The 23,389-nt window shown below is 46.9% G+C and overlaps 1 protein-coding gene across 5 annotated transcripts in view; it reads left to right on the forward strand.

The window, feature by feature from the left end:
• Positions 1-2,108: 2,108 nt before the first annotated feature.
• The window catches only part of LOC144163046 (UMP-CMP kinase 1-like), a 33,097-nt gene continuing 11,816 nt past the window's right edge, over positions 2,109-23,389 (forward strand). The window contains exons 1-4 of one of the 5 annotated variants that reach the window (XM_077693834.1): positions 2,109-2,259; positions 2,847-2,946; positions 12,305-12,451; positions 18,785-18,922. In XM_077693834.1, coding sequence (XP_077549960.1) covers positions 2,863-2,946; positions 12,305-12,451; positions 18,785-18,922 — 369 coding nt within the window. In that variant the 5' untranslated portion in view covers positions 2,109-2,259; positions 2,847-2,862. Of the gene's footprint in view, positions 2,260-2,327; positions 2,739-2,846; positions 2,947-12,304; positions 12,452-18,784; positions 18,923-23,389 lie in introns of those variants that run through there. The other 4 variants (XM_077693836.1, XM_077693832.1, XM_077693833.1 and 1 more) reach the window with 4 other exon arrangements.

Genomic DNA, 23,389 nt, shown 5'->3' on the forward strand with positions numbered 1-23,389 from the left:
GAAGAGTAGGTTTTACGGGACAGCCTATAGTGTTGCGTGATTTCCTGGTAGGTGACAAGAGGTTGCATGCGCTCGAGCTCGGCTTCACCAGCGCTGGCTCGGCGGGTCAAATCTCGAGCCACGAGGTTGGCGATCTCGTTGCCGGGGATTCCGCTATGAGCTGGTGCCCATACAATGCTCACTGGTCTCGTTGGTAGTCTCTGATTGATTAGTCGAAGTGTTGTGACCTGCAAGCGATCGTTGGCAAAGTTGCGGCACGCCTGCTGAGAGTCTGAGATTATAACTTTGGCGTCGCTTTGGCTAAGCGCAAGCGCTATCGCCGTTCCTCGGCTTGGAGAGGGTTGTGTCCGGGAATTGAGATGCTGCACCTGTGCTGCTTATTTAAAACGACGGCGGCTGCCATGGCTTCTCTTCCGGGGTAACAGGCTGCGTCTGTGTAGGCGGTAGATGGTGCATCTCCGTACAACCTAAATATTGCCCGGGCTCGGGTGCACAGGGTGCACATTGCGTGGTAAGACGGGCACTATGAAGTGTTTTCTAATGGAGTGGGGTTCGTTTCCAGTAAGGAGAGGTGGGTGGCTGAGTGGGGCCGACAGCGCCAGGCGTGAGAGGATGAACCTCCCCGTTTCGGTTGCTCCTAACCTCAATCTTTGGCTAGACAGGTGCGCCTCTATTAACTCCTCGGCCGAGTTGTGGATGCCAAGTCGGAGTAGTCGTTCGGTTGAGGTGTTTGCCGTGACACCCATGGCTTGCTTGTACGCTTTCCTTATCAGGATGTTTATTTTCTCGAGCTCTGTGGCTTTAAGCAGGGCGTAAGGTATAGCGTATGTAATCCTAGATACGACGAAGGCCTGAGGTATAGCGTATGTAATCCTAGATACGACGAAGGCCTGGACATAAAGAGCGTTATTAAAGAAATATCAGGGAAAGGCAAAAAACTACTGCGCGAGTTCCCCTACAAGCTGAACGTTACGTAAAATCGCCAGTTCATATCCTAATCCTAATCCACAAAAAGTGGGAAAGGAGTCTTTCTGCTCGCATTTAGGCTATGCATTCTCCGAAGCCACCGGAGGGCGATGGAAAGATGCGAAAGGACTGTTTCTGGACTGACAACAATAGCCCGGAAAAGACGGAGGGGGGAAGGGGGAGAGGTGAAGCACTCGTAATGTTTCGGGGGTTTTCTAGCTCCGAAACATATGCTCCCTGGATACGCCCCTGCACGATGAAGAATGAGGTAAACGTCGCTGCTGCCACGGTTGAAGTGAGCTCAAGTCAGTGAAATAATCAAACGATAAGATAAACAATCAGATATGAATTAGATGAGGAATTATGGTAGGAGTGATAGAAAGTATGCCCGTGCACACGAAATATATACCCGTTAACTTCATACGACCATCTTCTAATGAGTTCATGAGGGGGTTTATACACCCCCAAACACCCCCCCCCCCCAAAAAAAAATGATTCCACAACCACGAGCACCCCCCCCTCCCAGGAGGATTTCGACACCGCCCCGAAATCGAAATTCTAGATTCTAGATAAACCCATGAGTCCATGCACATGTTAACGAAAACCACAGTGCACACTAGGCGAAAACTATAATTTCAAAATGAAAGCAAGTTCATCTTATGCAAAAAAAAAAAAAACAAACACACACATAGCCTTCAAGATGAACAAATTTCATCACAATCAGGCAGATGGAAAACAGTAATTGTCCGAGACTGCGTAGTTCGGCTGCGCCTCCATAAAGATGTTCATTATCTCCCTTTTTACCAAGTACAAAACTAAAACTTTTGAAATATTTGTTGCTGAGGACTTCTAAAAATTGCTCACGCCCCACACCTGTAAGCAAAGGGAAGCCCCTTAGAGTAGTGCGGGGAGTGCTACCACTTATCTGCCGCATATATTTTTCAAATTACGCGCGCGTCAAGGAAATAATATAGAGATTTTTTTTTCTGACTAAACCTTGCTATTAGCTCTCAATAAAAATTTTGTTTGCTGAAAATTTATGTTCGTGCAGAATTTATATTTTATTTAAAATTAGTTTGTAATTATAGTTCTCAGTTTGGCCGCCAGACTTGTTACAATCGCATGTCGCTGGTGTCGATCACTCTTCAACTTTCGGTCTGTGAGTTTAGTTCATTACTGCACCACCTGTTTCGTTACACTTCACAGTCTTGCCTAACTGAATTTGCTAGACGTCGACCCTAACAATCTCCGATACGTCAAAGAACCTACACGTCGACATCTGTTGATTCATTCGTAAGTTTCAAGGCCGTTCTCAACGTCGATCATACCCTACACGACCGAATTTCCGTTCGTCTGTGTACCATGTATCTGTGTGCCGGTACCGGGCGCCTCTAGTGATTCGCGGTCACCGTCGCATGGCTCGATGAACGGATTCGCTCTTTTTCCCCGTCTTCCGTTCGTCTTGGGATGCGCGGTCCTATCACCTGCATCCAGCGCGCGCTGCACACCCCTCTGGCACATTTCATACGCTCGGCGGGATTGGTGACCACACGTGTCAGCGAGGCGTGGTTCGTATTCTCTTCCAGTTTCGTAAAACGTAGACATGTCAGCGCAGCCCTCCGGTCCCATGCGTTTTTCTGTCCAGCTTGACTTACAGATGTGAGCCGATTAACTTGCCGCGCGAATCTGCAGGGCTACGTATTTCGGCTTTTAGTGTAACAACGGACATTCCTCTGGTTTCTGTTCGCGCTGTGCGGACGAAGCGATACAGCGTGCTTTCTCGAAACGATCTTCAGCATCGCATGAATGGGAACTCTTAGCGAACATCGCCGTGCATTGGTTGCTCGCGCTCTATCTGCATTTCCTGTCTTGATTTGCAGGGCCGTCTCACGTTCAATGGCTGAATCCAAGCCGTCCGTGGTTTTCGTTCTTGGGCCGCCCGGTTCGGGCAAAGGGACGCAGTGCCAAAAGGTCGTTGAGGTATGCGACACTTCATGACACGGTTACTTTTGGGCCATGCCTTTAATGTTGGTTGTGAATACCCCCCTCACTTTTGCGCTCAGGCGTTGGTAGACATTAATTTTGTAGCGAGGGGAGGGGAGGGGCTGAGGTTGATAGAAACTGACCGATACATTGAACATGCAACATGCTTCATCGAATACAAAAAGGAAAGGAAAGCTTAATTTACGTGGCATTGCGAAGTGGAATATCGAAAATGCGCGGTATTTCCGCGAAAACTTTTCGGGGCCGGTAAAGTGCATACTGCTTTTGGAGAACACATGGCCCACTCACATTTACTCTTTGTAGGAGCAGGACACCAAGGCATGTTTGATTTCTTCAAAACCTGTTTTCCGACATTTTGTGCATGTGGTCAGCTCTGCCACTGTTGAACATGCTTGAAATCTTGCTATGCTTCCCACCTTGCTATGCTTGATGATCCGAGCGTGGAACTAAAGCCGAAAGCTGGTTGCTGAGTAAAGAATACGTAGTGCTAGCGAACATTGAACAAGACTAAGGGAAGAACAGACGAAACACACTATATCGCGGAACACGTGCGAAACCCATCTAGCGTGTGTTTCGTCTCTGCTTCACTAAGTCCTGTTTGATGTTTGCTAGCGCTATGAATACCTTAGTTATGAAGCATATGGGAATGCTAACTAGCTAGCAATTGCAGCTGAATAAAAAATTTGGAGAAATTTTGCTACAGAATTAACGCCAAGACCATTACTTAAAGGGACCCTGCAACACTCTTTGAGCAGTGCAAGTAAACCTGCGCGACGTTTAGATTACACTGCCAGAAATACCTGAGCCAGATATTACAAGTGCACGTGAAGCAGTGAGCACGCAAATCGCTGAAAGACGCGGAAAAACCAACCGCGCTCCCTTCAGTTTTCCTCATTATGCACCCCTGGCATGGCCTAACTGACGTCATTGTGGCCATGGTTATCCTATCGGCTGTTACTGGTCGACTTTGTGGCTTAATTCTCGCATTTCCTGAGATGATTTGCCGTCGTCGGCGCTGTGTACCAACCTCTTCTATGCCTGAACCTGTACGCGCAGTTCTGGCATTTCTTTCATACTTTGAGTGCGCGCGGAATTTGAGTGACAAACTCCATACTCCCCTTTTAATGAGACCACTCGACAACAAACATTTATTGCTTAAAAAACGCCTTACCTGCCTGAGCGCACGCTTGCGAGCCGGCAGCCATGCCTGGTTTTTTGTGGCACCAGAGTGGGAATAGACCCTTTCAGGTTGCGGAGAAAAGGAGAAAACACCCCGGCCTGTGATATATCGAAGGGCGCCGAAGAGAACGCCGTGAGCCACCCCCCTCTCCAAAAGAGATTACACACCTTTCGTCGCATTGTCCGCGGTCGAGTTGGAAGGGAACAATTATGTGCGACTTCTCGCCGCGCGTAGTTTCGGTGATAGGATTTTCATTATTCTTGCGAGAGGAGATTGCTGAGACAATAGACTTTATCTCAAAATGTATTCTGAGTAGTCAATGGTAAGTGCTGCTGGGTTCCTTTAAGGCAGCCGGCATTGACCATAAAGAGTTTGTGTGCTTTTGCTATTTATTATGTCAAAGTGTTTTCACATAAGAGGCACAGGAATTCAGTTGATTTCAGACCTGTCATTTGTAGTAGAGGATCTTTCTTATCAGTAATCCCTGTATCATTGTTTCACCGTATTTTCAATTGTGAGATTACTAATTATTAACCAAAATGTTTGCAGGATCACTGGGTAACAAAGTGTATGGTCAATTGTCTCTCATTGGAGATCGTGTAACGACCCAGCCTTTATGTGTACTTGCTTCATTCGAGTGACGGTTCGACTGTCGGGAACTAACCCCAAGGTGTTCAACACTGTTTACCAGACGAAATTTTGATTACATTTGTATTTTTCTAGTGCCCGAAGTGCTGCTAGGGTAGTTGCGGAATTACCTTGTGTGAGCCCACCCTGACCCGTCTAAATGCCATAAACTAAGAAAACCAACACAACCGCAAGATATCTATTCAACTAAAATACTTTTTCATTTTGCTGTCGTACCAAGTGTTCCTAGGAAACTTGGAAATTTATAGAAATAAGTCAATAAAATATACCTCTTGTGGAGCTAGTTAACTTGTAGATGCAAATCGTCCTCCAAATGTTTGCGAAGTAGCCAAACTTTAGGGAGAAAAATGAGTCGTGTCACTCTGCGAAGGTAATCCATACCAGAAACTGAAGAGGGGCAACCGCAACTTGTCTTGACGACAGTACCACTGCTTCGAAGGGCTGTAGGAAACTAGGCAAACAAACTCGTAAAACATCGACAAAAAAAAGTTCGTACGAATGTACACAAGGTGGACGCGGGTTTCAGAGCAGCTAATCTTTGAAAAACTATTAATATCTACCTCGGAGCGAACTGATTTTAAAAATAGTTCCTATTGATGACTAATCTACCCAAAATGCTTATCCGAGGGATGAGACACATAAGCTTGAGGTCTAAATGGTGTTCGGAATGGTGTAAGGTTTTAATTAGGACTACAGGCTAATAGCACGCAGACCAAAACATTCCTTTTCAAGCGCCTTGCGGTATAGAACGCCTCGTGCGCCAGACACTTGCCTATCTGTTTGCAGACGCAGAAAATGCAATGAACCCTAGCCATTTAAAGGTTCACTTTAAAACTGTTCTGGCCGTGGGACTCTTTGGCAGCGACATTAAAGGGGCCACGAAGACAAAATACAAGTTTGTTTCATTTGACAGATTTGGAATTTGATAGCACTTGTTGGGCACTAAAGAGTGCTTTATTCACTCAGGAGTTAATTTAAAATGGTAATTATACCGCTAAATTGTATGTTTCGTGACATCAGCGATGATGTATTCAGGGAAGGGCCTTAACACAGAAGTTAGTACAGTGGACTCTCGATAAACAGAACCTCAGGGGACCGAAAAAAATGAGTTCCACTTAACAGGAGTTTCGTTTACTGAGAGAGATGTGCAAAAGTGCAAATTTATGTGTGTGCACAGTCTTAAGGGCATGTCATGGAACTGTAAGCACTTGAAGGTAAATGTGGCTGATAGTTTTTCAGGAAGCAAGAAAAGTACAAGATTTTAAGACACAACATTCACAAAGTTAAGACACAACATTCGCAAAAACTAAAAAGCTGGAACCGGAAAAGGCTGATGCTATTGGCCGTAGGTTTGACAAGAAGTTCCATTTTCGGTTCCGTCTACACTGTGAGGCGGAAATTTTAGTTCCGATTACTGAAAGTATTTTTACTTTGTCTGAAAACAAAACCAACCAACATAGAGGCTACAGTTTTGTTTAAGCTGCAATCCCGTTTAATAAGAGATTTCCGTTTATCGAGATTGTACTGTATGGGTACCGTATTTTCACGCGTTTCTGCGTATAACCCACCCCTGCGTATAACCCGCACCCCCACTTTCTGTCGACAAATAAAAAAAAAATATATATATATATATATTTTTGCTTTTTTTTTGCGCCCTCCACTACGGCGCGCCTCATCGCCTGCGTTGCGTCGGCGCGTTAAACCCCACAATCAATCAATCAATCAAAAAAAAATATATGCCCGCGTATTGCCCGCATATTTTGTGCATAAAAGGGTGGGTCAAAACTACTACTCAAGCAACATCGCACATTTGTTTACGCAAAAGAACTTACCTAGCTGACTACGTAACTAGATTTCTTGCCGCTTACATTTTTTCAGGTTGGTATATTGTTAAGCTGTGGGTGCAAAATAAGCACGGTTAGTGGGATAACAGTGGCTTAGTCGCTGGTACTGCTGTAGGGGCATCATGGCCTAACGCGCATTGCGGGGAAGCTGCACCAAAGGAAATACCTCGCTTATAATCCGCACCCCTACTTCACCCCTGAAATTTTCGCATTTTTGGTGCGGGTTATACACGTGAAAATATGGTACTACGGCTGCTGTGAATGGGGTAACTGACAATTGTTGCCTTGTTTACCGTTTGCCTTCATGGATGGCGCGGTGATACTGATGATACTGCCCAAGGACCAGCCCGCAGTTGCTCTATTTTTGATTGGATTTGTATCTGGCTTGCTTTCATTACATTTTATAGAAATCATTCATGAACGATCGGGTATGCTAGGCAAAAAAAAGTCACGCAGGTGGCGAGGTCGCTTTTGCCAGTTGGGTAGTGGCATGTTCGACAGGTCCAACACACTCAGCAGCTGTGCAGCTTTGTGCAACTTCTATGTTTACGTGTTCGTTCGAACTCTGCTTGTGCCCATGATACGTCATAAGTTCAGTCCGGAAAAGTAGCAGGGGTGTCGCATGCCTATTCTGTCTTTTTCTCTATACAGTCGAGCCTTCCTATATGCCTCGAGCGCGGCCTGTAGGGGCGCCACTGAAATCCCCCTAGCGGCCCGTTTCGAAAGCAGGAGCGGGAGTCCCCGGCCCGCTCCCCCCTGTCGCCGTTGCTTTTGGGGCTCGTTCAAGACAGCGATTTACCGTTTGTCCCCGTTCGAAATACCGAATAACGTGGAGCAGGCACTCTGTTTGCAAGCCTGGTGGGTTCACGAGAGTATAAACGTTTATGACGCGATCTTAGAAAGATCTATATGAGCGCCGGGCGTGTGACAGGCCAGTGTCCCGAAGCGAGCATTTGCATGCAGCTGATTGCAATTCCGCTGCCCTGAAATTTAGTGGCAGTGTCTCTGTAAGCAGTGTTTCCTCCGATGGTCATGTTGCGGCCATACACACTATGATGTAAATCGACTTTGTGCACTACAAAATCTAGCGGAGCACTCATACCTGACAGCACGCAAGTTACGCCTGCCAATATCACATATCAGATATTGCTCAGTACCCTGAACAAGCCAATCCGGCATAAATTTCGCAAACATTGTACCAAAGAAGTACGATGGATAATGCAAAATTACACTCCGGAGTCAGCACACGACGACAAATTTAATGCTGAGTCGTCTTGTCCCGAGGTGAGCGCTCGCAAAGATTCATCTGTTACATTTATCCTCCACGAGAAGCGCGAAGATGGGCTTATACAGTAATCCGCGTCCGTGACCAAACTCTTCTTCGAAACACCGTCATATGAGTCATGACACAGGGAGACTGCAGAATCTAGCATAAACCGAAATCAGAGACCCTTATCAGATACCACACTCTTCCAACGAGCCCGTGTGTACGAGATTTCGGCGCGCGTTAAGGCTCTAGGTGGCCAAAATTAATCCGGAGCCCTCCACTACGGCGTGCCTCATCGTCTCCGTTGCGTCGGCGCGTTAAACCCTGCAATCAATCAATCAACTCTTCCAACGACACCTCGTATCGCTTGTGAACTGCCTACCCTGTATTCTTCAAAAAATGAGTCCACCGAGTGATCAGCCGTTTTTCAAGGCGAAAAACAAACGAAAAGTGAACACGCCGCTTGTGTGTGTGATTACTAAAACGTTCATTCGTTGATTTCGCTCCGCATTTGTAAACAACGATAGTTGAGCGTCCTCCTCCTCACCCCCCCCCCCATGTCTAGCCAAATATCAGAGCATTTCGCATCTAGTTGGTCTGGTGAATACTACCTTGCTCAAACAAACGTCTTCAGCATTTCAGAAGCTGCACTCGTTTTTTTTTTTTTTTTTTTTCATTCTCGTACGACTATTCTATTTATTCCTTACTTGCAGACCATTCATTTTCCCGTGGTTTCATTAACATATACCTTGGTTCTTACTATAAGGCATGAGTGGGCACATATCTGACTTAACATTTTCTTTTCTGTACTTAACCTTTTCGCGTGGCTTATATTAAGGCACAAGTTTTTGTCAGCTATTGGGTTATCACGTCCCCGAAACATATTTTTCTACAACGTACATATTCGAAGCAAAGCCGCATTTGTTGTCTGCGCTGCAAAACGAACCAACCTCTTACAGTGCCAATATCAGGTCTAAACGAGGCGACAATAAATAGAATTCACTTGTGCTGGCGTGTCCGAAGGTGACAGCGGTGATATGCTGCTGCCATCGCAGACGCCCGCAAGAGCGGCCAAGAAGCGCGCAGAACCGCCTCCCCGGGTAGCTCTTGTTGGCGTTAGAGCGCTCTACCAAGACGCAGCTGTTTTTTTTTTTAAGTGCCCTAAACGTGCAGTTAGCTTACAGACGTCACCATAACAAGTTGTTGAGAGCGCGGAAAGGCAAATAGAAGCGAAAGAAAACCAAAACACTGCATGACCACCTATCAGCCACGCAGCGCTAATCCCGCAAACGCCGCGGAGAAGCTGCGGCAGGCGGCGCAGCGATCGCGAATCTCGAGGCGTATAGAGTAATCCGCGACCGCGACCAAACGCTTCTTCGAAACATCGTCGTATGACACAGGGAGACTGCAGAATCTAGCATAAACCGAAATCAGAGACCCTTATCATATACGACACTCTTCAAACGAGCCCGTGTGTACGAGATTTCGGCGCACGTTAAGGATCTTCTGGTGGTCAAAATTAATCCGGAGCCCTCCACTACCGCGTGCCTCATCGTCTCCGTTGCGTCGGCGTGTTAAACCCTGCAATCAATCAATCAACTCTTTCAACGACACCTCGTATTTCTTGTGAACTGCCTACCCTGTATTCTTCGAAAAATGCGTCCGCCGAGTGATCAGCCGATCGTTGAAGGTGAAAAACAAACGAAAAGTGAACACGCAGTTTGTGTGTGTGATTACTGAAACGTTCATTCGTTGGTTTCGCTCCGCATTTGTAAACAAACGATAGTTGAGCGCCCTCCTCCTCACCCCCCCCCCCCCCCCCCCAATGTCTAGCGAAATATCAGTGCATTTCGCATCTAGTAAATACTACCTTGCTCAAACAAACGTCTTTAGCATTTCAGAAGCTGCTCTCGGCTTTTTTTCGTTTGTTTTTCATTCCCGTACGACTATTCTATTTATTCCTGACTTGCAGACCATTCATTTTCCCGTGGTTTCATTAACATATACCTTGGTTCTTACTATACGGCATGAGTGGGCACATATCTGACAATGCACAGCCTTTGAGTGTACTTAACATTTTCGCGTGGCTTATATTTCCATAAAAGGCACAAGTTTTTGTCAGCTATTGGGTTATCACATCCCCGAAATATATTTTTCTGCGACGTACATATTCGAAGCAAAGCCGCATTTGTTGTTTGCGCTGCAAAACGAACCAACCTCTTACAGTGCCAATGTCAGGTCTAAACGAGGTGACAATAAATAGAATTCACTTGTGCTGACGTGTTCGAAGGCGACAGCGGTGATATGCTGCTGCCGTCGCCGACGACCGCAAGAGCGGCCAAGAAGCGCGCAGAACCGCCTCCCCGGGTAGCTCTTGTTGGCGTTCGAGCGCTCTACCAAGACGCAGCTGTTTTTTTAAGCGCCCTAAACGTTCAGTTAGCTTACAGACGTCACCATAACAAGTTATTTAGTGCGCGGAAAGGCAAAGAGAAGCGAAAGAGAACCAAAACACTGCATGACCACCTATCAGCCACGCAGCGCTAATCCCGCAAACGCCGCGGAGAAGCAGCGGCAGGCGGCGCAGCGATCGCGAATCTCGAGGCGTATAACGAAGTAGTATCGGGGCAGTGAATTAGTTCGTTATATCCGATTTTCGTTGTAACTGTAGAGGTAAAAATCGGCTCTAATAAATCAGCAATCTGGCTCGCGCAACAATCCTAGATAAAAAAAACTCATCGTTCTAGGCTCCGAACCCTCTATAAACGAGGTAGTCCTTATCTGTCTCCTTGTGGCATTTCAAACTAAACAGACCGGGACGTGAGATTGGGAAATTACAACAGAACAAAGTTCGTTAGGCAACAAGGCCTGCGTCCTTTTTTACTTGAAGGGGGATGTGGCCTTCGCTGGGTGGCTTTTCGCAGTCTGAGCGGAATGAAGTTTTTCACACTGTCCATGCAATAAAGGGCCTTTTTTACTTCTGCAGTTTTTCAAGCTACTAAAAAGTGATTGTTTTGTCCCACTTTTTTTTTAGTATTTTGCTCTTAATATGCTAGCTGTTGAGTTTCGATCCTCGTGGAAACCAAATATTTCTTTGTTATAGCCGATATTGCGTGGCTCTTGAGGTTTCCATTTCGTTATAAAAAGAATAGGTGTCGTTGAAATGAAGCGTGACCTTGAACACTGTTGAATGCAGTAAGAAAAGCGGTTTCTTGATGCACCGCTTGGAACTAATTTTACAGCTTATTAAACTTTGGTGTTTGAAATGGGCATGCGAAATTGTTCCTTGCCATTGGTGCCACCAAAGTTTAACGAGCTGCAAAATTAATTCCGAGTGGTGCATCGAGAAACCGATTCTCTAATAGCAGTCACCAGGGTTCATAGTATTGGAAAACCTGAAGATTACAGTTTCTTAACTAACACTGTTTTGTCTGTTGTTCCTCCAAAAATGACTGATTACCTCTCATTATCTTGGTAACTGATGGACTGACTAAAAAAATAATGGCATATTTGAAATCAGTGGAAAAAAAAGCAGCGAGGCTGTCGAGTTTCACAGAGTTTACTTAACAATTAAGGGAAGCTGTTTTAAGAGCAGTGTCCCCCCTTAAAATTAAGTGCTGTTTCGCTTCAGGACGGAAAGGAACCAAAAACCACCATTTCCCAAATTTATACCCCTGTCACACGGCAAATCTAATGTCATTCAAAGTGAATGACATTAGCTGTTAATGACATTCGGTTTGGCCGTGCAGGTCTACACGGTAAAACAAATGTCATTTGATTGCGATGACGAGGATTGTTAGCGAGCTCACAAAGCCGCAAAATTATATTTCAAGTGCATCTAGAATGTTTTCGTACGTAATATCTTTTTAAAACATGACAAAGGATTATTTTCTAAACATAAAAATAAGACAATCGCCGGTTTAGGTGACATAAGTAGACATCGGAAGCCGAGACAAGTCTGCGAAAAAAAATCCATATTAGGGTAGCGCGCTCATTTGGGGCGAGATTTTCTTCTTTGTTAGTACTTGTTTGTCTTTCTTTATTTGAAGAACAACATGAAGAGAAAAATATGTTTTCCAGCAGTTTTTAGAAGCAGTATTCGTTGGTTTATTTCTTGTCTAGTGACGCGCCACTGCTGTCGAGGCTACTCATTTGGCCGCTAACTGATGTCCGGGACCCCAGTTAGCCGCTAAATGTTATTCGCCTCAAATGTCATTCGGTATTCTCGTGTAGCACCGAATTAACGACATTTAGAGCAAATGACATCTGCTCTAAATGTCATTAGATCTGCCGTGTGACAGTGGTATTAGAGTCGCAAGATGCCGCTGTAGAGGATGGGGGGTTTGCTTAGTTACGCTCATTTCTCAGTGCTGCGTGTTTTTTTTCCGCGCTGCGCAGAGGTTTGGCTACGAGCACCTGTCTGCGGGGGACCTTTTGCGGAAGGAGCAGAACACCGCGGGCTCCCAGTATGGCGACATCATTGCCGACCACATCAAAAACGGCACCATCGTGCCAGTTGAGATCACCTGCAGCCTACTGGAACGGGTAGGCCCCTACACTCCTTTTTAAGTGCAGAGCGCTTTAGGGGCTCGCCTTGTCACCGTAGCGCGCTCGCTGGACCCAAGTAGAGCCACACGGCGTTCCATCGTCGCGGCGTAACCCAGAGACTTCAAAAGTTCGAAATTTGTGAACTGCTGGCGTTTGTCATGCATCTCCCCGTTGTTTAGAGCAAAGAGAACTGCAGGTACATTTGAAGCAAAATGTGCATAAATAACCGGCAGCGCCCGCATTCATTCAGTCAGGAACGCTCAATGGGTTGGTTTTTTTAGATACCGTATTTTCCGGTGTATAGGTCGCGGTTTTTTTCTGAAATTTTCGTTGGTGCGTCTTATCCACCGGTGCGACTTATGTATGGAAGAATTCCGGTTCGCGGCGGCCGCGCGTGGGCAGCGCCCGTTAGGAGACACAGCTGTATGGTCAAAATGAATCCGAAGCCCACCGCTACTGTGTTTCTCATAGCCCATTGTGTTTCTCATAGCCCATATGTTGCTTCAGGACATAAATCAAATAATTAGCAGTTTATTCCAGTCTAAAACAATGATAATGGCTTGCGACAACCGCGCGCCACTTTCTGCCATGCGCAGTAACTACAGTTCAGAATAAATTCAAAGTAATATCAAACTGGGTAGCAAAAATAAAATGCAGCTTATAAATTATCACAGAGAGTTACTCTGAAGGAGGTAAACGTGCTGCTAATTTCTAAAATGACAGCTTGCTGATAAGTTTCGATTTTCAGGCCGCTTCCGGTCGCGTCACTTCCGTCCGCCATGACACCTTTATTGCGATGATTTACGACAGCACGCAAGAGACGCGCGACGTTTGGAGAGGTGGCCAAATGGGTCTCCGACTCTTGGGACTCCATTTCTACAAAAGCAGTTGTAGCCGGGTTCATAAAGGCCGGAATGATCCGTTCCGCGAGTGGTGACGATGTTGGCAAAGAAGATATCAGTGAGTCGGAGGGTGATAGCGATGTGCTGGCGGAACTCCCACTTGAAGTTGCTGAATTGTTTGTTAGCGAGTCTGAGGAAGAAGACTTCGATGGTTTTGCCTAACGCCGTTTGTAAGTACATGCCATCTTTGTGTATCAATAAACCATTTTTGAGAACTTTCTGTCAAGACTTCGGATGGGAGATGCACGTGTCTAGCCCTCCTCAGCGTGCGATGCGTTGATAGGCGGCGGCCGCCGCAACCATGTACTTTCGCCGCTCTTTCTAACGATCTGATTCACTGTGAGTTTACCTAATTAACAAGTGCGTCTTGTACACCGGTGCGTCTTATACACCGGTGCGACTTATATACGTTTTTTTCCGGAAAAACTGTCATTTTGAGGGGGGTGCGACTTATACAAAGGTGCGAATTATAGACCGGAAAATACGGTAGTAGACGAAAAAAAGTGGCAGTGCAACGCCGGCACGTGCGGGACGAAAAGCAAGCGCAGAAAGAACAGAACTCCTCCCACTGGCGCAGTTTCAGGCAGGGGGTGCACGAGCACTGCAAAGGCGGGAAATTTGAATTGCATTGGGTGGTAGCAGTGAACGGATAACGGCGTTACAGCCCATTAGGGCGAATCGCTGCTCTGCACTTTTGACGGCTTTTACGTTGAGTGGAACGCCTCTAATTTTTTAAACAGGAATCGGCCCTGAGTTCAGTTCATTGCAAACGGTCATGTACCCCTGAATATCTTTACAAACTCCATGATGCACCTCCATTGCGACTTACTGCCCCTTTACTCGACGATAGGTTGCACCTTATTAGGTGACCCGCCACAATGGCTCAGTGGCTAAGGCGTTGTGCCACTGAGCCCAAGGACTCTGGTTCGATCCTGGTTGCAGCGACCTTTTTTCAGATGGAGGCAAAATGCAAAAACACCCACATGTCGAGATTTCGGTGCGCGCTAAAGATCTCCAGGTAGTCAAAACTAATTCGGAAGCTGTCCACTACAATGCGCCTCATAACTAATGCACCTCATAGCTTATTTGAGCAAAGTGGGCGTTAAAGATGGTGTCAGTATGATTCTAACGAGGCAATCTTTCGAATGAACCAAACTTGTGTTTTGTCTGCATGGCCCCTTTAAATCCAGCTTACATAGTGGACTGTTCCCATGAACAGCTGGTGCACAGGCTTACTAATGGAGACCACTGCAGAAGGTTTTGATACCGTGTGCGTGCCATGTCCCAAGCACTATCAATGATAGCTAATGGCCGAGATGTGCGCAGGACTGTGGGTGCTTCTACAATTTTTGAGGCAGCTCATGACAAACTTGGAACAATTTGGGGGCCCATTTACAAACTGAGTGAAGAGCATTCTTTCTTTTTTTTTTTGCCGTAGAAGAGCATGTTTGCCTTTCCTAGATCCAAGCAATCATTTGTACGTGCATGGGTGCATCACAGTGTGCTGTCATTACCCGGTTGGGTCCCAGTCCTGCTTGTCATAGAAGGACTGGCCCTGTTCTGTTTAAAGGGGCCCTGAAATACCTTCCGCCAATGTGTGGATGTACATGTAACCAAATAAAGCAATGTATTAGCAATCTCCTCCCGCAAGAATTTTGTTGAAGCGATGAGTATTAGCTGAGAAATCGTAAATGAAAAACCGCTCATTATCGTCGCGCCGCGTTTCCTCGTCCTTTCAACTTACTCTCCGCTGTTGACGGCGAGCGAGCCTTCCCTCCCATGATGCTGCGCTCCTCCGCGGTGACGTACTTCCGCTATTGCGCTGCTCACACAGCCGTCTGCTACGGGCGAGCTTTGTTGACACCATGAATCCCGCACTCCGTTCAAGGCTGGAAAAGCGAACGAAAAATCTGGTCCCATGTGTGCGGCGGCCTGGCCTTGCCCTTTCGCGGTGTATGTTGCTGCAGAACTTTGCTACCGGCGGCACGCGACTTTTTATCGGCGGCGAACTCACAGCCGCATGGGGAGGATCCCGCGCTCGCTCCCTTGGATGCACAGCGCACTGCTTATCCAAAAAGCGCCGTATCAGATGTGGCCCCGCTGGTGCCGGGTCTTATTTTGTGGCGGTGGTAATTCCTGCCGGCGGCATGTGAAAAAGACATTTTAAACCGATACAGAACCCGTGCACAAAACGCCAGTTCAGCTTGGGGCGACGCGTGGTGGAGAGCGGCAATGTTGGCAAAGCATGCTCCGCCGCGGCTCTGAGCTTTCTAGCGCTGGAGCGAGCACCATTTCTTTGACAATATCAAACATCGGTTGCCCTGGCAACAAGGCACAAACCGCTCTGGAAGTCAGTTATGGTTGCGTGATCCCGGTTCAGCTCGGAGCCCCACCTCGCGGCATATGGGCACTGCAGGCATACTACTCACTCCCATTTGGAAGTGCGAGATGCGTTTGGCATTACAGGAGGCGATGGTGTGTGTGTTGTGGACGCCTTTGTTTCGCGATGAAATGCGACATTGTGCTTCTGCGACTGGATAGTGCTTCCCATGGTCTGGATTATCTTTCTCAAGCGGCGTACGACGCAACCTCGCATGGGGTATGGGCAGTGTGCATGGCTAAAAGCCATCTCGGCTTGTGCGCCAGAGTTAAGTGACTTGCTGTTCGTCCCCGCAAACCGCGCGCGATGTGAGTGCCGAATTTACGAGGGGCAGGAGGAGGCAACCCATCGTCTGTCAATCGCGGTTCGGACTTGCAACGCATGTTGTGACGTTGTGTTCGTTCGAAACGCATCTCTGGATTGTTTGGAAGTTGAATAAAATGTATGCGTCAAACCCGGGCATTCGGCTCAGGGCGTTCTCTGCGATTGCAAGAAAGAAGTGCCTCGGGGCTTCAACGCTTTCTTTATGACGTACTCAAGTAAGAGAATATCCATGTCGTGTTATGGCCCTGCTGCATTCAATACAAACGGTTAAGCGTTTGTTTACACTTGTTTCGTTTGTCGTAAAATGTCCAAGCACTCCGGCACTACGCTGGCAGATCAGCCGGCGAGCCGACGCTGAGCAGACGACTCATCTCTTTGCCGGAAGTGCGTGAAAAAGCCGCCCAATAGCAGGATGTCTAGCTCATGACGAACATCTGGGAATTGATGACGTAGACATGTGAAGATGGCGGCGTCCAAAAACACGAAGGGAAAGGTGAGAAAAAAGCGACAAACTTTTCAACAAAAGTGTGAGCTTTCCGCTGCGCGTAAAAGAATAATACTTGGCACAGATGATGTTGACGACCCAATCTAACGATTGCACTAGTCAATTAGTGTGCTCAAAACGCCTTTCAGGGCCCCTTTAAGGGGGCACATGGGTCTTTGGGACGGAAAAATTGCCCAGAAAAGCACTTTTTTAGGTACGTTTTCTCTCGATTTGCTGAGTTTTTCCTGCAAAACTTCCACACTGGGAACAGTACCAGTTACTGATAAAAGCCATGGAGGCCCGATCTCAACAAGAAAATAACAAATAATTCCTCACTTTTTTGCCGCGAGTGGTATTGCAGTGATAGTAAATGCTTGAGAAGTACATCCCAGCTTGTAGTGCAGCTATGAAGATCATTGCTTTTGCACTGTGAGGCTGAATGTTTAAACCACACAATGTGGGAAGCAGATTTTGTATTTTATGTTTAGGTAGTTGTTTATTTAGTGGTATTTTTGATTGGTTAGCAGGAGTGCTTCAAACCTAGAAGTTAAAATTGATGTAAACTTGTATGTGATTGCAAAACAAAACGAAAAAAAAAAACAGCTTCCCATATTTCATTTATGCCTTGCTGGTAATTTTTCGTTAAATCGTTTTTTCCCTATTGTTCTCAAGAACAATCAAGGAAGATTTTTAATTATCTCTGAAACTAATTACCTCAAATGAAAACTAATTGGATATTTGAAATCAGCTAAAAAAACCAAGCAAGGCCATGAAGTTCCATCAAAATTAATCGGAACGCAAAAAAAAAGCTTGTAAGACCAGTGTGCCCCTTTAAAGAAGCCACCCGCCGCGGTGGCTCAGTGGCTAAGGGCTGGTGAGCACGAGGTCGCAGGTTCGATTCCTGGCCGCGGCGGCCGCTTTTCTGATGGAGGTGAAAAGCAAAAACGCCTGTGTACGAGATTTTGGCGCAAGTTAAAGTTCCCCAGGTGGTCAAAATTATTTAGGAGCCCTCCACTACGGCACGCCTCATCGCCTGCGTTGCATCTGCGCGTTAAGCCCTGCAATCATTCAATCAACCCTTAAAGAAGCCATGAAGACAAACACAAGTTTGGTTCATTCAAAAGATTGCCTCGTTAGAATGGTACTGACACCACTTTTAACGCACACTTCGCTCGAATAAGCTATACAATTAGGAAAAAAGGGAAAGGCCATGCGACCCACTCGCACATTTCCCGCAACAGAACCTGTGATGTCATACCAGCCAGCTTGCGATTGGTGGAGGCCGGCAAAAGCAAATGCAAATTAGGCAGAGCTTATAAGCTTGCCGAACGGGCTATTTGCGCTTAAATTTATGCTACATTGTTTTTAAAAGCAGTAAGAATGGTGGGACCGACAGTCGAAGTTATGAAAGGACACGTAAACATAGAAGTACTAATGTGTACTGCTCTTGGTGCTGCGTGAACTATGCTTGGTTTAGCTGCACAGGACTGCGGGGCTTTGGGGTAGTTTTAGACGACACTTGCCAGTTGACGCAAGCAACGGTGTATTACGTGACCATATTTGTCGAGCGAGCACTCTGTTTCACGAAACGATTAATTTCTCCCTGAATAAAAACAAGCCAGGTTCAAATACGGTCAAAAACAAACCAGAGACAGAAAACGGCTTGCCACGGTATGGTGGCGCCATCTAGGTTCATGACTGTAAACAAGGCTTCCCAATCGGCTGCAGAGTGGTCGGTTCCTGTGATGTCATTGCAAACCACGAAAACACACGATTTAGTGGGAAAATCAAAATTTTAATGTAAATTGGTTAATTTCTCAGTGAATAAAACATCGTTTGCATCTGGACAAGCGCTGGGGACACTATTTATATATAAACACGAAATCTTTCAAATAAAACAAACTTGTATTTTGTCTTCATGGCTCAAGAGTGGAAGTGTTTGTCTCTTCTGTGAAGTAGCGTCACAGCCAACCTGCTCTTTTCTCGGGGCGCAGTGGCACATAATCCGCCCCACACATTAGTGAGAAGCGGACTGATATGTGAAACGTAGGCACACGTTTACGTGTGGTTGTCATCGTCACACTTCAAGGTCCCACCAGCATTTCTCAGAAGAGAAACTACAGCCCTGAATATCTCTCTGTGAGCGTTAGTCAAAGCTCATTGCCTGGTCCCTCCACTCCGACCTTGTCGTTAGAGAAGGATTGTGTGCATGTGGTTGACGGGTGTGTGCTTTCTTGCAGGCCATGAAGGAGAGCGCAAACAGCAACTTCCTGATCGACGGCTTCCCACGCAACCAGAACAACCTGGACGGCTGGAACAGAGAGATGTCGGACAAGGTTAACCTCCGCTTCGTGCTCTTCCTCGAGTGCCCAGAGGAGGTAGGTGGGGAAAACACGTTACAGCAGTTGCCCAGCACCGGCTGACCACTGCTGGGTATCGGCTCTGCTTCTCAGGGTCGCCCTAGGGCACCTGCCAAATCTTTCCGTGTGGCTGTGTGTCAGTAGTTCCAGTATAGCAAGCTCTAGCATTGCAAGCGGCATGGCTGAACGCTTTATGCTCTGCCGTATTTACTCGTGTAATGAACCCTCCCCTCCCCCCACTTGTCTTCTTCAGAATTTACTTTTTTCTCACTTTGAGTAAAAAATGCAGCAGGGCTATGTTATTATCTCAGCATGGTTGCTGACTTAGACCATCACAGTAACTTGATATCGCGCTACAGTACGCGCAGAAATGCTAAAAATGCATTCCGACAAAAAGAAACCTGAACAGTGGCAGGAGACGTGAGCGCGAATGTCGAGGCTCGCAATTTAAAAACTGCGCGCTTGCGGAGCGCCACCTGCTGAACGCAAAACAAACCTTCTTGCGCCGTAAAAACGTTCCTGCGTGCGAACACAGCACAAAACGTACTCCGCACACTCCTTCCCTGCTCTTTGCTGTTATGGCTGGTTCTGGCGGCGTGCGAACAAAGCACTAAGCGTACTCCATACTCCTCTGCTCTTGAGGTTCCGCGACTTCGCCATTACGCTCGTGGATTTGTTGTTGAGCTGTGTTTCGACCTTTTTTGTGCTCCTAGTGCGTGCCGTACGATGGGCTAGTACATGAGCTACACAGCCGGATTTGAACTGGTGGAGCATGCGTTGATGCACATGGAAACCGCGCGGCTGGGCAGCACTACGTGAACACTACGGGCGAAAATGACGTTTTTGGGTGGGGAACAGGGATCGCCGTGTGTATCGTGGGTCCAAAGAAGGGAAGTTTCCCGGTGTTGGAAAAGAAATTTTGGAGTGCCTTGATGGCACGCAAGACGGTGGGCTGTGGGCCGACAACAAATGTGAGGCGGCAAGCGACTTTACTAAGGAGGACAGCTCCATGGCGAGTAGGGGCCCTCTAGCATGTTGCGAATAAAAAAGAAACTTGATTACATAATTTACTACGTGTTTTTACGAAAATGGCAAGGCTCTGACAGTGCTTCTCTTTGCAACTTTATTGTATGAAATTTCAACCTTTAAAACTAGCAATTTTTTCCGGCATAATGAACCCTCCCCCCAAATTCATTGAAAAATTTCTGGAAAAAAAAGTGGGTTCATTACGCGAGTACCGTAATTACCCGATTCTAACGCGCACCCGATTTTCCTGGCAAAAAAACCGAAAAACTTGAAGCTCCAATTGTAACGCGCACGGAACTTTGTGCGCAAGAAAAACGAATGCGAGAGAAAAGGGCGATTTATTTCTCGAAGTAATCTCACTCATCTCACTCCTCGTCGCTCTCCGCTGACCACAACATCTCGTCCTTGGTGCTGTCAATCGCGTTCGCTATGCCACACTTCTGAACGAACGTTCAACCATGGTCGATGGGATCGTGGCCCACGCCTCGCACGCCCATCCCGCGAGCTTCTCCAGAGGCACACGGTTCAGCCGACCGCTCGTTTTGAACGTATGAGAGCCGCTGCTGCCATTGCTGTATCAAGCGCGCAAGTAGAACGATTTGACGATTTGTGTGAACGCCGATAGAAAAGCCTAGGCGTCTGTGCTTCCTGCGTCCGAAAACTCGTTGCTAAAAGCTTTGGCGCCATCTTGAGATGGCGATGGCGATGGGTGGGACGAAATTTCCGCTGTTTCGGCAGTTTCGGTTTCGTATCCGATTCTAACGCGCATGCGATTTTTCGACCTATTTTTCCGGAAAAAAAGTGCGCGTTAGAATCGGGTAAGTACGGTAAATACGGTATATTAAATGAAAGTAAGATGCTTTCAAAGGTAGCTTTGACTGCAAGAGGGCAAAGCCTCCTAAAGAAGCACCTGAGGCAGGTCCTATTTGTTCCCGAATATTTGGAGTTCTGCATAGAACTCCAAATATTCTGAAAACTACCGTATTTTCCGGTGTATAAGTCGCGGTTTTTTTCTGACATTTTCGTTGGTGCGTCTTATCCACCGGTGCGACTTATGTATGGAATAAATCCGGTTTGCGGCGGCCACGCCTGGCCAGCGCACGTTGAGACACAGCTCTATGGTCTAAATGAATACGAAGCCCACCGCTACGGCGTTTCTCATAGCCCATATGTTGCTTCAGGACGTTAAACCAGAGAATTTGCAACTTTTCTAGTCAAAAACAATCATAATGGCCTGCAACAACTGCGCGTCACTTTCTGTCATGCGCAGTAACTACATTGCAGAATAAATTCAAGGTAACATCAAACTTGGTTGCAAAAACAACATGCAGCTTGTAAATTATTACAAAGTTACTCTGAAGGAGGTAAACGTGCTGCCAATTTTTAAAATGACAGCTTGCTGATAAGTTTCGAATTTCGGGCTGCTTCCGTTCGCGTCACTTCTGTTCGCCATGACACCTTTATTGCGCGGATTTACAACAGCACGCAAGACCCGCGCGACGTTTGGAGAGGTGGCCAAGTGGGTCTCCGACTCTTGGGACTCCATTTCTATAAAAACAGTTGTAGCCGGGTTGATAAAGGCCAGAGTAACCTGGTCAGCGAGTGGTGACGATGTTGGCGAAGAAGACATCAGTGAGTCGGAGGGCGATAGCGATACGCTGGCGGAATTCCCACTTGAAGTTGCTGAATTATTTGTTAGCGAGTCTGCGGAAGAAGGCTTCGATGGTTTTGTCTAAACACCGTCTAAGTACACGCCATCTGTGTGTATCAATAAACCATTTTTGAGAAGTTAGTTCTGGCTAGACTTTGGACGGTATATGCACGTCTAGCCCTCCTTACCGAGGGGTGCGTTCACAGGCGGCGGCTGCAGCAACCATGTACTTTCGCCGCACTTTGTAACGATCTGATTCACTATGAGTTTACCTAATTAACAAGTGCGTCTTGTATACCGGTGCGTCTTATACACCGGTGCGACTTATATACGTTTTTTTCGGAAAAACTGTCATTTTGAGGGGGGTGCGACTTATACAAAGGTGCGACTTATAGACCGGAAAATACGGTAAAGTCATGCTTAATAACCCCGGGAGAGCACAGCGGCTTGAGATAGGTGGCGAGGCAGTGGAAGTGGTAAACGAATATGTCTTCTTAGGCCAAGTAGTGACCCCGGATGCCAACCATGAGGCAGAGGTAATTAGAAGGATAAGAGTGGGGTGGAGTGCATTCATGGTAGGCATTCTCAGATAATGAATGGCAGCCTACCATTGTCCCTGAGGAAGAAAGTGTATGGCAGCTGCATCTTGCCGGTACTCACTTACGGGGCAGAAACTTGAAGGCTCACTAAGAGGGTTCAACTGAAATTGAGCACGACTCAGCGAGCAATGGAACGGAAGGTGATGGATGTAACCACGGAGCAAGATAAACAGGAGCGCCGACTTTGCTCTCTCCGACGGGCCATTAATGTCCCTCGTTCACGGAGCACAATGTAGATGGCGCTAAAAATGGCGCAGCGATCCCCGTGCTCTGGAGCTGCTGAGTTCGCGGGCACGACGGCGAGGCGCATTCCGGCTGAATTTGTCGTCTGCTTCGGAGGCGGTTTGTCTGGCACAGCTTCGCGTCCGTTGCTAGCCTGATTATCTGGTTTGACAGCACTTCCTGGGTAACCGGTATCTGACAGAATTAAGCTTTTGTACGGCGAAGATACGTTACGGATTTGTTTGCAGAACAGGAATACGAAATGTAGCGACCCCATTCAGACATCTGGCCGCTAGAGAAACGCTTCCTTTTCCGCACTTCGGGCCACGAATGGCACTACATTCCGTAAATTGGCGAATAGGAATTCTAGAGCCAACTAGTTCTAACGTGCAAATAGCGATTCTATGCCCTCCACCTTCTCACCACTTGTAAACTAATCTTGCTGGCTCAAAATCTGAATGAATGCTAAACAGAGAGCTCACATGCCGAATTTTTTCAGTACCTCTGCTCGTATCACACGGGGATGCAGCCCCGAGCTTTTTTTCCTCTCCTTTGAGACTGCATACGACAGCACGCATTGCATTATGCCTACTGTTAGTACTGCATACCACGCTACTGTATAGCGCACGTCACTCCAGAGAATTCCATCCACACAGTCGAAAGCAGCTTGCTCCGTGGTGCAGAGCACACGTAAAACGCGGAGTGTTGCGTGAAAAATTATGATTGGGGCTAGGTGGTTTTGAAGGCAACACTGAGTTTCAAATCAACCTAATGGTTTGAACTGCATGAACAGCTGCTTCTTTCATTAATTCAGGCTAGTTGTGAGTAGTGCCAAAACAACCACGCCACGGGCACGCGGGGGACGCTTCGAGAAATGTTTCCGTATCACAACTCCACTTAGTACCAATATGTTCTGTACCACTACGCTTTTTCGACACACCACTTGCCTTCTCCCACCCTCTATAATTTCTGAATACTTGCGACCCC

This window comes from Haemaphysalis longicornis, unplaced genomic scaffold, assembly GCF_048455015.1.
Source record: "Haemaphysalis longicornis isolate Haplotype H1 unplaced genomic scaffold, Haemaphysalis longicornis Haplotype H1 scaffold_12, whole genome shotgun sequence".
In the NCBI taxonomy this organism is placed as follows: Eukaryota; Metazoa; Arthropoda; class Arachnida; order Ixodida; family Ixodidae; genus Haemaphysalis; species Haemaphysalis longicornis.